This window comes from Theobroma umbraticum, unplaced genomic scaffold (assembly GCF_002168275.2).
Source record: "Theobroma umbraticum cultivar Fairchild unplaced genomic scaffold, ASM216827v3 scaffold_56.0, whole genome shotgun sequence".
Taxonomy (NCBI): Eukaryota; Viridiplantae; Streptophyta; class Magnoliopsida; order Malvales; family Malvaceae; genus Theobroma; species Theobroma umbraticum.
In genome coordinates this window covers 6,914,328-6,928,878 of record NW_018397256.1, presented here as the reverse complement: position 1 = coordinate 6,928,878, position 14,551 = coordinate 6,914,328, and the positions used below count along the sequence as shown (strand labels likewise).

The following is a 14,551-nucleotide window of genomic DNA, read 5'->3' as shown; positions in this document are numbered from 1 at the left end:
GGGAGGCCATGAGGGTGGAGAAGACATGGCTAGAGGGAGACGGGAGGGAGAGGGAGGGAAGAAGATAGAGTGGTTGGTAGTTAGAGGGAGAGTGGGGCCTACATTAAGTGGATAAATAGACAATAGGAAATTTGGCCTTTGTTTGTTAGTTACTAGTGTTTAGCAAATTTTGTTGGGCCGTAGGATGGGCATGGGCTTGTCATGGAACGAGTCGGAATGATGAACAAGAAAGCTATGGTGCTTAAGTGAGTCATAGTTAAATGAAAATGTAATTTATTGTTTTTTTAATTTAAAAATATAACGAAGGAAAGTGATGTTATTTTATTTAAATATTCAAAAATGATATGAGATAATAAATAATATTTTTTTGTTATTGATTCAGAGTTAAATTACAGAATAAATTTTTAAAAAATAAAATATTCATTCAAAATTATTCTCGATATCTAATAAGTTATAAATTAACTCCACAAACAAAGATATTTCCCACTCTCGCATCCCATGTAACTCACAATCAAGCCGAGCCAGAGAATGGGTTAACTCATCGCCAAGTCTACCTGATGGTGGTGATCGAGAATTAGCGTTGGGACTTGATGATTTTTGCCTTGCAGCATAAAGTGCTAAGTGCTTGTAAGATTTTAAGTTCGATCCAGGGTAGCGAAAGCTGCTATGGATTTTGTCTTAACTGTTTTAATTCAGTTGTATCAAGTTATTTCTTTGTCTCATTTTCTACAACATAAAAATTATTTCTTTTTTACAGCATAGGTTGACAGAGATGCTCTCAGGATATCTTGTTTTCCCCTTGTGCATCATTTGTCACTTCTGAGAGTTGGGAAAACCAAGCAAGAAATAAGGTTGCAGTTTTATGGCGATTTACTCGTATTTTCTGTGTATAATTTGAATGCTAAATTGTAACGTTTCTTCCAAACAAGGCCAGTATATATATCGTACATGAGAACATTAACCTTATTAATCTGTTCTGTATCTTCGATGATATTAAGGACGTCGCCATCGTTGGGAGAAACCTCCTCTGTTCAGTCTCCAACTTAGAAAACAACAAATTAGAATGCGATTCCCTCCATATTCCAGCCTCTGTCTTGCACTTAAAAGATAATAATACCTAATTAAATAAAAGGAGCTGATTAACTTAGGATTCATAGTTCTAAGCCAGTGCTCATGCGTATTACCGTTTCACATTCAATTTTTCTTGTAAAGTGAAACAACATAGTATGCTTCTTTGGATCTCTAATTGCAAAGCTCGTAAAAGTTTTGATTTCACCCTGATGTAACTTTAATTGAACTAATGAAACCATGGTAAATGTGGAAAATGGGTATTTCTCTACTTTTTTACTATAATAATTACTTTGAGTAGAAAACATGTACCAAAATTTAGAGGCATATCTACCCTTTTCAGTCTATATGGTATTAATTCAGTGAAGAGACTTGGTTAGCATGGAAAGATCATAAAACTCCGTCATAGAGTTTTCTTTTGAAGTTGTTCATTCCTCACAATAATATAGAAAATGACTTTTCAATCAATTTGGGATTGGTGGAGTAAAGCAGAAAATGAAAATATAGTATCAGAAGGAGACCTCCTATAACCAATAATTGTTCTTTTCCCCTCTAGTCTATAATCACTAATCGTAAAATATGAAGTTAAGAAAAGAAAGGCTTGTAATTTGTATATATTGTTTTCTGATTTGCTGAAATGCAATATTCCAAAGGAAACGAAGTAGAGAGCTGCCTTTACATCTTGTACTTGACAGAAATTTACAAGGATTTAACAACTAGGTAGCTAGAAGAATTCCTGCGCTCTTTCCTCTACGTAATTTCGTTATCCCGAGGAGTATAGATCACTAGAAATATGGAAATTAATTGAAAAAAACGAAACACTGTTTTCCCTAACCTGTTTCTTTTCCACTTAGCTGTATCAATCCTCGTAAAGATTTCCATCATCTACAAATATGTGTACTTGACAAAGGGCCATTACGTCTGAAGAGGAGCCCACTAGGGGCTGGAAAGAAAAGATTGAGAAGAGAATTTGGGAGCTGCTCCAATGGACAAGGAGCAATCACTCCAAGCCTGCCTTTTGGGGAATGATATATTCCTTGTACGGGAACAGGCGGAGGAACAAGCACCTTGTAAGTTATGCAGAGCACAGCCGCAATTCCGATGGTATGGCCTCCGCTCTATCTCTATTTCGTAAATTGCTAGGCTTCCTTCAACGACACATCGGAGCATCGTCTTAGCTGCTCCAATGGCCATTTTCTCTCTCTCTCTCTCTCTCTCTCTCTCTCTCTCTCTCTCTCTTATTCCCTCTTAATTAAGGGTCTGTTCTCTTGTCTCTCTTTAAGTGCTTACGTGTGAACGTGTTAAAGAGTGTTGCATGCTTTTACAGGTGCTTATATAGAGCAAGGGATGGGAGCTAGGTGGTGTCAAAGATGGAATATTATGTAGAGAGAACAATTTTGTTTTAGTTCTCCACGTTGAGTTCAAGGTGACTTTGTTCTTGAAAAATTGGTTCTTGCTGTGGTAGTTTTCTAACTAAGACAATCGTTTTTGTCAAGGGAAGATTCAATTCCCATTGGAACCCAAATTTTGGCTACAAAAAAGAGACGGAAGATACTGGAGTGGTAGGGAATCTATGAGGACTTTGGACAAATCAGTGGCTTGGCTTAATCTGCTTGGTTAAGTTTGCAATGGCTTGCTTTTGGAATTTTCAGTAGAAGTAGGGGAGGTTTTCTCATTCTTTTTGCCGAAAGACATCCTTTTTTGACTAGCTAATTGTTTGAAACTCTGATGGATCTGTTAGGGTCTCAAATTTTCCGTGTAAGACATGGCGGTATTGCCTATGCGACAAAGTATCCAATTTTCCAGACTTGAGCTATGTTTAACTACCAATAAAAGCCAAGTAGTATCGGTCTAAGTTGGCTCCTGTTTTCTGACTGTTACCCTTGCCTTTTAGATCTCATCCTCCATTTCCATAGCACGAGCAAACGGCATTAGGAAACTAGTCTAACATAGACGACCATCAATTAATTGTCTTTTCTTTAGCGGGAAGGGGTTGTGGAAACTTTTAAGCATTATAACAATTCTCCATCATTCTGGTCTGCACTGAGAAAACATCAAAATTGTGGTGATTCAAGATACTTACTCACCATGTTTAGCCATTGCACTCAGTTTTTACTTCCTGATATCTTAACCTGTATCGGCTCTGACATTTACAATTTCAGCATGTTCTGCTGCACATAGCTTAAGAGTCCTTGACCAAATTCTGCTCTTAGCTTGCCATAGACAATCCAGGAAATGAAAGGAATGTTGGAAGAAATGTGGAAAGTCGTTTCTTCTCTGTTTTTGAATTCAAGTAAATTTTATAGAGGAAAAGAAAAAGGATGTAAATATAGGGGTAAATCTACCCTTTGAATTCAATCTTTGGGATACCTCTCAGGACCCAGCAACTCCTAAATCCAGAAGAGGACTCAACACTGGATGCTTACTTTGTTGTTCAAGATATATAATGATGTTATAAATTGGTGCTAAAGCTATAGGAAATGTTTATAATGTTGATAGTAATGGGAAGACAAAATGAAAGGCGTTCCAAAGGAACATCGAAGCATTTCATGTCTGGTTATATATAAATGAATGATCACGCTCTATGTAATTTTCAAAATTGACCTAAACACGAAAGATTCTATTGGTCCGTCTGAATTCCAATTCAATACAATTCGATTTGATTGAAAAAGTCGACAATTCAAACTCATCCAAAGGTTCGATTGCTTTAATATAAAATTCTTTCTGAAAAATATTTTCAGAATATAATGTTGTTTGGAAGATTGATAAGGAGATTCAAATGGAAAAAATTTTTAAGGGTCAACGGGAAAAAGACCCGTTGAACCCGCAAATTGGCTTGATTTATGTATGCAATCTACTCCCATCTGATGAGAGTTCAATCTCGCACTAAAATTTTTTAGGTTGAAATGGTGTTAAATTGGGTCAGGTGTGTACTATTTTTTAAGATAGAAAATTTTTATGAAGATTAGTGATAATGAAAAATATTTTTTATAAATTGATCCAAACATTAAAAAAATAATTTTTACAGTTTATCTAAATAACAAAAAAAATAAAATTTTACATTAAAACATTTTACACAAAAACTTATTCTATCCAAACTCAAAATAACTTGAACGCCAACTCAAACAACCTGAGGAGCACCAGTCATGCTCCCTTTTCTTGGCGGACCGTTGCTATCCTTTGTCTCATTTTTTCTTTTTTTTTTTAAATATAAGAATAATTTTTTAAATTAATAAAAAAATAATATTTTAATTTTTTTGTAATCTCTGTTAACAGTATTTATAATTTTGAGATAAAATGTTCATTTCGAAAATTAATAGATCAATTTAAAATTTTGATTAAAACTTCAAAACATAAGATTATTTTACCCTTTTATTATTTATATACGTATACTCTTTTAATTTTGGCATGATTTATATTTGTAATTTACTTTTTTTTTTGTGAGAGTTCGATTTCGTATTAAAATTTTTGACATTGAAATGATGTTGAAATGGGCCAGCATGCATTATTTTTTAAGATAGAATTTTTTAAAAAATTAATGATAATGAAAAATATTTTCTATAAATTGATTCATGCAATTAAAAATATTTTTCACAATTTATCCAAACAACAAAACATATAAAATTTGTCATTAAAATGGTGAATTCTACAATAAGGCTAACCTTACTATAAGGTTAATTAAAATAATTTTTAAGAAAATAATAAAACCTTGCTTAACAGGTAAACAACGTAAATAATTTTTTAACTTATCCATTTTTTATTAACAAAATAGAAAAATTTTAAACTAGTTTATTTTATTTTAAATATTATATAATTTTTATTTTTATTCTATTTTTTGATTTAAAATATAAAAACATTATTATTTTTATGCTAACATTATATCTAACTAATTTAATTCAATTAAAATTACTATTATGACTTATTACATTAAACATCACACATTTATGTTTCTATTTTGAATATTCTTTAACCACTTTTATAATGTTTTACGTTAATTTTTACAACTTTATGTTAAGGTTCTTCAACAACTAAATTTTATCATAAATTTTTTTATTCTTATTATTATTTATGCATAAATTAAAATTTGTAAGCTGTAAATCACTTTAAACTTAAGATTAAAAATTTAACTGTTTAATTTCTCAAAAAATTATATTTATTTGACATAATTGAAATGTTACGTTAAATCGTACATATTTACGTCAATATTATTAACTTAAGATTAAATATTTAAATTTTTATTTTTTAGTTTAAAGTCTTTTATGACTTAAAAATTTTAATCTATACATGAATAATAGTAACGATAAAAAGAATTATGATGAAATTTAGTAGTTAAAAAACCTTAACTTAAAGTAGTAAGAATTAACGTAAAACATTTTAAAAGTGAAACAAATATTGTCAAAATATTAATGTAAATATGTGAAATTTAACGTAACGAGTTAATATAAATATAATTCTCGAGAAAATTAAACATTTAAATTTTTATCCTTGAGTTTAAAGTGTTTTATTGCCTAAAAATTTTAATCTATGCAAGAATAATAGTAAGGATAAAAAGAATTATAATGAAAATAAATAGTTGAAAAGTTATGACATATAACAGTAAGAATTAACGTAAAATATTATTAAAATGGAACAAGTATTGTCAAAATATTGATATAAATGTATGAGATTTAATATAACAAATCAATTATGCAAATAAATATAATTTTTCAAAAAATTATGCATTCAAATTTCTATTCTTGAGTTTATAGTGTTTTATGGCGTACAAATTTTAATCTATATGTTAATAATAGTGAGGATAAAAAAAATAATAGTGAAATTTAGTAGTTGAAAAATCTTAACGTAAAATGATAAGAATTAATGTAAAACATTATAAAGGTCAATAAAGTATTGTTAAAATATTAATGTAAGTATGTAAGATTTAACGTAACAAGTCAATTATATCATATAAAATAATTTTTAAAAAAATTAAACATTTAAATTTTTATTCTCAAGTTTAAAGTGTTTTACTACTTACAAATTTTAATCTATGCAGGAATAATAGTAAGGATAAAAAAAATTATGGTGAAAGTAAATAGTTCAAAAGTCATGATGTAAAGTAGTAAAAATTAATATAAAATATTATAAAAGTGAAACAAGTATTGTCAAAATATTAACGTAAATGTATGAGATGTAACATAATAAATCAATTATGTCAAAATAAATTTAATTCTTGTTAAAATTAAACATTTAATTTTTTTATTATTGAGCTAAAAGTATTTAATGGTTTATAAATGAATAATAATAAAAATTAAAATACTTAAAATTAAAATATTGATTTATAAAATAAAATTTTTATTATAATATTTATTTAAAAATTTCTCAATAGTTAATATTTCTTTACTCAAGAATATAATTATAAATGATTAATTTTCATAAAAATTTTGTCAATCTCTTTGTTAGTTTTTTCGCTTTTATTAATATTTTTGGTTAATTATTTCCTTTTGATTATCTTTTTTATTTTTTTTTATTTTGGGTTATTTACGTTTTTTTTAACATGTTTGTCAGGTAAACAAGTTGCCATTTTTTTAAAAGAAATTGTGAGAAATAGCCCTCCTCGTAAGCCCAATTCAAAAATATCTTTCAATATAATTTTAATTATTTTTATTTAATTTTTTATATGACTTGACAACAATGCCTTTTAAACAATTTTAGAGAAGTTAAAATGATTTCGATTTTCTCTATCCCGCAATCCAGAAAAAAATTTCAAAATTAAATATCAATTTCTCTCTCTTCTCAAATATTGTCTATCTCGTCATCCCAGTGAGCAAAAATGACATCAAGATATTTGTTTTAGGTTCTTAGGTTTATTGATTTATTTATAAAACCTCAAAGTTTATGGGTTAAAATTGATTATACAGATCTACAAATTAAAAAACTGTATGACTTTAGCAACTTGAACCTGACGGTGAGTAGACAAATCAATTAGTTATTAAGTATTATATTACTGGTTTTTAGGTATTACGCCTTTGATTTTTAATCATTGTGTAATTAATTTTTGATATTGCGTAACCAGTTTTTAAGTACTACGTAATTAATTTTTAAATAATGCTGAAAACTTAGTCAAAATGTTTTACTAACCAATCATGTAATGCCATATCAACTAGTCACTCAATACGTAAAAATTAGTTATACAATCTTCAAAAGTTAGTAATGCAATACTTAAAAACTAATTAGGTAATACTTAAAAATCATAAAAACTATTAATTTTATTTAACAAAATCAATAATTTCAAACAATATACCATATTTCATTAAACAATATAATGAACGAATATGTTTACTTGGTAAAGGATATTCAAAATATTTAAAGTTTTTTTTATATATCAAAAATCACTTCAAAATATTTAAAAATACTTAAAACGTTCAAAAGTTTTTTTTCGTATATCAAAAACCATCTCAAAATATTTAAAATACTTAAACAAAACTTTTTATAAAAAATACTTTATATATGAATAGTTTAACAAAAAAAATTCGTCAAATTTAAATAATTTAAATGTCAAATCTAAATTATTCAAATTCAAAATAACCTACAGCCCAACCAAAAGGATCCAAACCTAAAAGTAACCCAAATTTCCTTCAATCTGGCGTGATCTGACATTAATCGATGTCAAGTCTCAACTGTCACTTCCGTTCTTGTGCAAAATTTGAAACGCTTTGTTAAAAATTTCTAATTTAAATTTCATATGAAACAAGGTAAAAAAATATTTCCATGACCCTTTTACGGCCGAACCAACAAAACAAACAAATGTAGAGGCCACGGCTCACAAGGAAATCAACGGACCCTCAAGTAGCAACAAAATGAAAACCCAATTGCAGACCAGACACAACGGGAGACTCAAATCATTATGCTTTATAGTAGTCGTTGAACTGTTCAAAATTTACAAAGTTTCAGAAGGTGGCAACCAATTACGTGTTGTTCCTGGGGTTTCTTGCATCGTCACCCCGTTGAATTTGGAATGAAGTACGGGGTTCTTTTATCTATATTATAATTTGTACAGTTCTGGAATTCGATTGCTTTCATGATAGGGGAAAAGACATAGGAGGCTGAAAATGATCCCAAATGGAACTTCGACGGTATTCTTTTTGCTTGCGAGGAAGGCAATGCTCAACGGTCACATTTCCGCCTAGTGTCCCAACTGCTTGAAGCTTTCTTCGATTTCATCAGCTGCTTAATTTTATTATTGGTGTGTGACCCAACAAAAAATAATAATTTGTTCTTATTTGAAATGAAATTGCAAACAAATATCAAAGTCAGGAGATGAAACAATATGCATTGCTGGTGACCACGCAAAGCATGAATTATTATTCAATAAATGAGTTAAATAATTTTTTTTTCTCCCATATGTTTCACTCTCAGCTTGAATATATTCTCCTGATATTTGAGATGAGCAATATCCAGTACAATTTCTAACGCACTTTTGCCTAATCCTTGATCGCCAATATTTATCCAACTGGCACTTGCGTGGAAAGAAGCTACAAAGTGCCTCATCAAACTTGCTGTTGTTCGATTGTCGTGGAAAAGTGGAACAAGAAGTAAGAAGCTGATACGTTGTCGCTTAGGAAATCCATCCTTTTGCCCCTCTTCTGTCCTAATTACTTGCTTTAATCCATAGTCAAATTACCTTTTCTTTTTACAAAGGGATTGATGTATTGTCGTTTTATGCCGACGATCAGTGTAGTTCTATTTTATTCTTTCTACTTTCTTCTAGTATCCGTGTAAAATCAGTGTGTAACAATACCAAACTCAGCCGAATCTGAAAAACAAATACTAGAAACAGAGGCAAAGAAAAAAAGTAACAGAAAACGATGAGAGGCCTAACTGACTTGTCCCTGTGTGTTGATATAGAGAGAGGGAAATACCTTTATTGTTGGCACTTCTCACTCATAACTGTAAACAATTATTGTTTCTTATCAGATTCGCTGTAATGGGCCTTCACATTGCCTGCAGTTGTTTTGTAATTTCACAATGTTGCAGATTTGATCAATGAATTCCCCATGGCATCCTTACAGAACTTGGAAAGGCAGGGGACTTTGAAATGTGGGAAATATTGTGAAACCAGATCCATGAACCAAAGGCACATTCAGAAACTAACTTCTGAAAACTAGGAAAAAGACAGATTCAACACCTGTTTCCCATTTGTTTTTCAAGACAGGTTAAGTTAGGATATAATTGACACAAAAGTTGTCGGATCCATCTGTTTTATTCTTTCTAAATTCGATAAATCTCACCAGAAAATCAAAATGAATGCGCATATGTTCTTGTCAGTACATATGGTGCCTCAGATTTGTTATATATGGTTTAGGAAATGAAGAATTTGGAAGAAATCTGGAAATAAAATGGTCCTGTTTGTTTTTCTTTTTCAGATTCGAATTTACTTACTTGCTACAAGATTATAAAAAGATGGTGGTACAAGTTTTTTGAACAACAATAATTTTGTTCAGAACCATAGAGGTTTGGCTACGGTTTGTCTACAATGAATTCAATAGGATTTACAGGGATGCAACTGAAAGAATCTTGGTCTAAAATATGGGGAAAAAAATTATCAATCTCCTAACCTGCTATCTGTATCAAACCTCTGACATATTTTCACCATTTGTGCAGCAAAAACCCCCCCTTGATGTCTTTGATTCCATGCTTCTAACGGAAGAGCCACCAGGAAGAGAAGATTGGGAGGAGAAATGGGAAGTTGCCATGGACAAGGTACAATCACTCCAGGTCTTTTTCTTGGAAAACGATATACTCCTTGTACGAGTACAAGCGGAAGAGCAGACACCCTTTAAGTTGTGCAGGGCACAGCTACAGTTGCGATGATATGGTCTTCGCTCGATCTCAATATCTTGCATCACCAGGCTTCCTTCAAGCACACACCGGAGCATCATCTCAACCGCTGCTCCAGTGGCCATTCTCTCCTCTCTCCCTCTCTCTTCCACTCTTCTAAATCTCCTGGCTCTTTCTTCCTAAAGTATTTATATATAGAGAGAGTAGGGAAAGTGGGAGAAATTTACTAGAGAGAGCTGTCGGGAGCTGGTTTCAGTTGTGTTCGATCTTTAATGCGGAGCAGAGAGAGGGTCTCCTTGGAAACAGGGAAACGAATGGCTTGGCTTATCTTGGCTTGGCTTGGTTAAAATAGTTGGCAAGGACTTGTTTTTGGAACTTATATTGCATGAAGCTGGGGTAATTTTCTCGTTGACATTTCCGTTGGAGTTAGGAAGTCCCTATACTAACCGGTTATGAACTGAAAATGAATATTTAACGGTCTTATTTTTGTTTGTGAGACATGCGACTCTCTCTATGTATGCAACAAACTATCCAATTTTTAAGTCTATATGTACTTCAAGGAGCCCTAATGTTCAACCAATTATGGTTTTGGTTCTGTCTTTTAACTTTTACTTTCTTCCCAAGCCAGCAGAGGTGACCTCTAGCAGTTTCTGTTGTTCATTTCTTGTTAAATGCTGCATTATGCAAATATAAATGGCAACAGGCAAACAAGTGCAACTTCCTTGGGGCCCCTCTGTTTTTGCCTCCAAACAAGTGGATCGCTCTTTGAATCAAAAAGGGTAAAGAGAGTCAGAAGATTAGGCTGGCTGTATTCAGGGCCTCATATTGAAAGTTCCAAACCTGAAGCTTTTAATGTTTTCCCTTCCTCTTTTAGATTCTTGGCATAGGCAATCTGTATATTACATGATTGGGTCTTGATCTATTTGTTCTGACCTTGTGGGCACTGCAACAACTAAGATATTTATATATATATATATGTTCTTCTCAACATTTTATTTTTTCCCTATCTTTTTTCATATATATACATGTATATAGCTTTCTTCTCAGTATATAACTGATAATAATCAATAATCTATTACTAGTTCGTTAAGGTATTATTATACTATATTACTTGAATTTGAGATGACTGTCAAATTTGGATATGTATCTAACACGATAAATTCATTTTTTTTTGTTTTCTTATACATTTAAAGAGTGATATTATTTATATATTCATAAGGGTTGAGTATATGTTGAACATGAATTAAAGAAAATAAAAAGTTAGAGAAATATATAATAGCTATTATATTTTGTGACTATACTGAAATTAAGTGGAATTTACCAAATTGGTGCACGAATTTGATCTCCAATTGGGTAGTGAAGGAATGTTGAACTTTTTCTTTAATTATATTTATTTTTCTGTATTAAGCTTCAAGGAAGGAGCTAGTGAGCTGTAGTTGAAGAATCAATTATAGCCTGGCGGCTAGTTGGGAAAGGAGTCCCATTGACAGCTGGGTGTTGAGAAGAATCATCATAAGCACATGCTGGGTTTGGTTGAATTGAAAGACTTTTAGTCAACTTTTTTGGGTCGGCTACCAATCCAGCTAAGGAAATGCCTTTCGCTTTTCTTAACCCATGTTTGGCATTGATGTTCAGAACACGTCTAAGTAGATTCGTAACTCACAACTCCCACCCTCTCAGCTTCTTTCTCTAAGGCTGCAGCCAATTAGTCTTAACTTTTCATAACCCATGGACATTTCAATAAAAACTTTTAAAATTTTAAAAATAAATAAATATATTGATATGGAAATAAAATGTTAAATTTTGATTTTTTTTAGTACCATAAATTATTATATATCTTTTACTTACATACTTTGGGTCGATCAATTTTTTGTATTCTTGCTATTTTTTAATATTCTCAACTTTTTTTTCCCTTTAGAAATAGGTTAAATGTTCGTTTTAAAATCTACTTTTTTATTTAATGTTTATTTCTTGATACAATCCATCAATTCATTCAAATTAAGATATTTGATTTTATCCATTTTAAAAATGATGATGAAAATTATCAAATTACCATTAATTGAATTAAGGGATATAAATATATATATATATATATATATTAAGAATTACTTTCGAATAACAATGGTTAGAATGATTAAATGTATATGCTAACTTTGTTATCAATTTTCTTTAAATAGTTAAATTCAAAAGATTATATTTAATTTTGAACAAAATAATAAATTGAATCTTGAAAATGAGCATTTTCGTTAAAAAAAGCTTTAAGTCATTAGTTGATCAGTTTAACTTGTCAATCAACCAATCAGGGAAATACCAATATATTTTGTAACAATACTATCTTTTTGCTTGATTTATAAAATTGCTTAAAAACAAAATTTCGAAATTAACATAAAATACTTTTGAAAAACTAATTATTAAATTCAATTTTCTGATAACCCCAAAAAATGTGACTTTTCCTTTTTGGTCAATGGAATAGGGACTTTGCTCTTGAGCAAGACGTACACTGAATTCTAGCCGAACAAGGAAGAAGGGAAGGAAAGTCTACTTTGTATTTGGACCAAGGCCCAACGTCCGGCATCCATTAATGCTGCACATCGTGCCTATGATCCATCACCATGAAACCAAATAGAGAAACTTTTGAAAGTGGGTCGTCTGCCTCTTTGTCTCTAATGTGGTATTAATCCATTCACTCACTCAGCCATGTGCCCCCACTTTGGATAGCCAGCTTCACCTCCGTTTTCATCTTTGACGTTTCTTCAAACCGGGAAACAAAAGGGCATCTTTTATATGCATTTCGGTTGGTTTTTCCATTATTTAATTGGATAAAGGTCAATTGAGGAACCCCACTAAGATCTATTTTAGTACCCTTTTAACTTATCTTCAATTTAAAAGATAATACACACATAGTTAAGTAGTCAAGCCAATGGCTGCATCGAACTAAGCAGCCGACCATATACGACCAGCAAGATTATAAACTTATATGAGCCTAAACCCCAAAAGACAGATTAAGTTACATACCCAAGACCCCTTTGATATTTTATATTTCCATTTATCTGTTTTTAATTCTTTGTCGTACTAATCTTCATATGATCTTCACATCACATTCTAGTAAATGTTGTTGACAGATACCTTATACAAAACAGCAGAAAGAGGACGAATGGTAATTAAAATTTGGAGACGTGCAGTTTCAGTAAGCAGAGTTTAGATATTTCAGGAAGTTTCCCTAAGAGATATACGCCCTCTTGTTTTTTTATGCAATTCCGTGATCAACTTGCATAACTCCAAAGCTAAAAACGTGTTATAGAAATAGTGCCCGCTTGGAATCAGGTTCTACGTTTCTTGGCTCTGGGTGTTTATCAAGAAAAAGGGAAAATATTCTAAATAAAGAACTTCAGCTTTTGAGATGGTTGATCGCTTAACATGTTATCAGGGTTGCAGGTTTCGACCTGGAGTTCTGCAAATCTCATCCATGAATCAAATCTGTTTAGTGTAAATGAGAAGAAGATTGAAAAAACCATGGCAAGATGATTGACAATCTGTTTAGTGTATACTCCAATATACACAGATGAAAGGCTATTATACATGAACAAACTTTGTATCCCCAAGTACAGTACAGAGCCGCCAACTTTGATTAGGCCATGATGGATTTACAAGGCCAGCTAATCAAATTCCAATCAACAAGTAACTAAAATTTCTTTACCTCACCCTATGATCTGTACTTATTCTAAAACCAGAACATCAGAAAAGGCCAAAATTTATTCATTTCCCTTTCATATTCATTTTTTCACACCTTAGCCGGTGCCGGATTATCATCCTCCTCTTCTTCTTTATACGATACAAATTGATGCTTCCCAGCCCCGTGAACCCCGGAAAAAGCCGGTGAAGAAGAGGGAGAAGAATGACAAGAAGCTGCTGCCATGGCCAAGCATCCCTCACTCCATGCTCTCCTTATAGGATAAGACACGTTCTTGCATTTAGGGAATGCATGAGGACAATTCCCACGTGACTTGTCATGGAGGGCACAGCGGCAGTTCCGGTGGTACGGCCGGCGCTCGATGCCGATGTCGCAGCCGGCGATGCACCCTTCATAGAGCGGCCGGAAAAGTCCATCAGCAGCTCCTGTGGCCATGTTCCTTAATTAGCTAGCACAACCACAACCCCTTGTGCTTCTGGCAATGTGCGTAACCTTTCAATGTCATGGAACAACGGTGGCATTTATAGAAAGTAGTTATGGTGGTTATATAGATGGAAAAGACAAAGGCCTAATTTGTTGGCGAGCGGCATATGCGGCAATGGCGTGGGCCATCAGCGTTGTGGGAACCGTGTCTTGAGGGTCGGTCCATAGACTTTGCATATTTCCATGTTAGGTTTTTGGCCTCATTAATTTGTGTTGCGAGGAAACACAAGCAAAAATTTAGGAGAGAAAATTGCAGAATTGGGGAATTCACCGACAAGAAACTTCTTAGGTTGCCTCAAAATGGAGGCTTACTTGATTGACTAAAATTTTGTAACTCGGTATGGCATGATTCTATACGGATTATGCTGTTTCCATTGTTCAGTACATATAGCTCTTGTTACTTCTCGGTTAGTCCTAGGATATTGATAACATTTTTAGGGGATAAACCAAGAGAGCTTTGAAAGATTAATGTTAGGTCGTCGGAATGGGGAC

The 14,551-nt window shown here is 32.1% G+C and overlaps 1 protein-coding gene across 1 annotated transcript; it reads right to left on the bottom strand.

Moving 5' to 3' along the window:
• Nucleotides 1-13,407: 13,407 nt before the first annotated feature.
• LOC110411242 (uncharacterized) lies at nucleotides 13,408-14,109 on the bottom strand. The gene has a single exon (XM_021421307.2). It carries the CDS (start codon nucleotides 14,009-14,011, stop codon nucleotides 13,667-13,669), a length of 345 nt encoding a protein of 114 aa, XP_021276982.1. The 5' UTR covers nucleotides 14,012-14,109; the 3' UTR covers nucleotides 13,408-13,666.
• Nucleotides 14,110-14,551: the final 442 nt, after the last annotated feature.

Bases quoted from the DNA above. Each gene is read 5' to 3' on its own strand.
- LOC110411242 (XM_021421307.2), bottom strand. From the start codon at position 14,011: ATGGCCACAGGAGCTGCTGATGGACTTTTCCGGCCGCTCTATGAAGGG.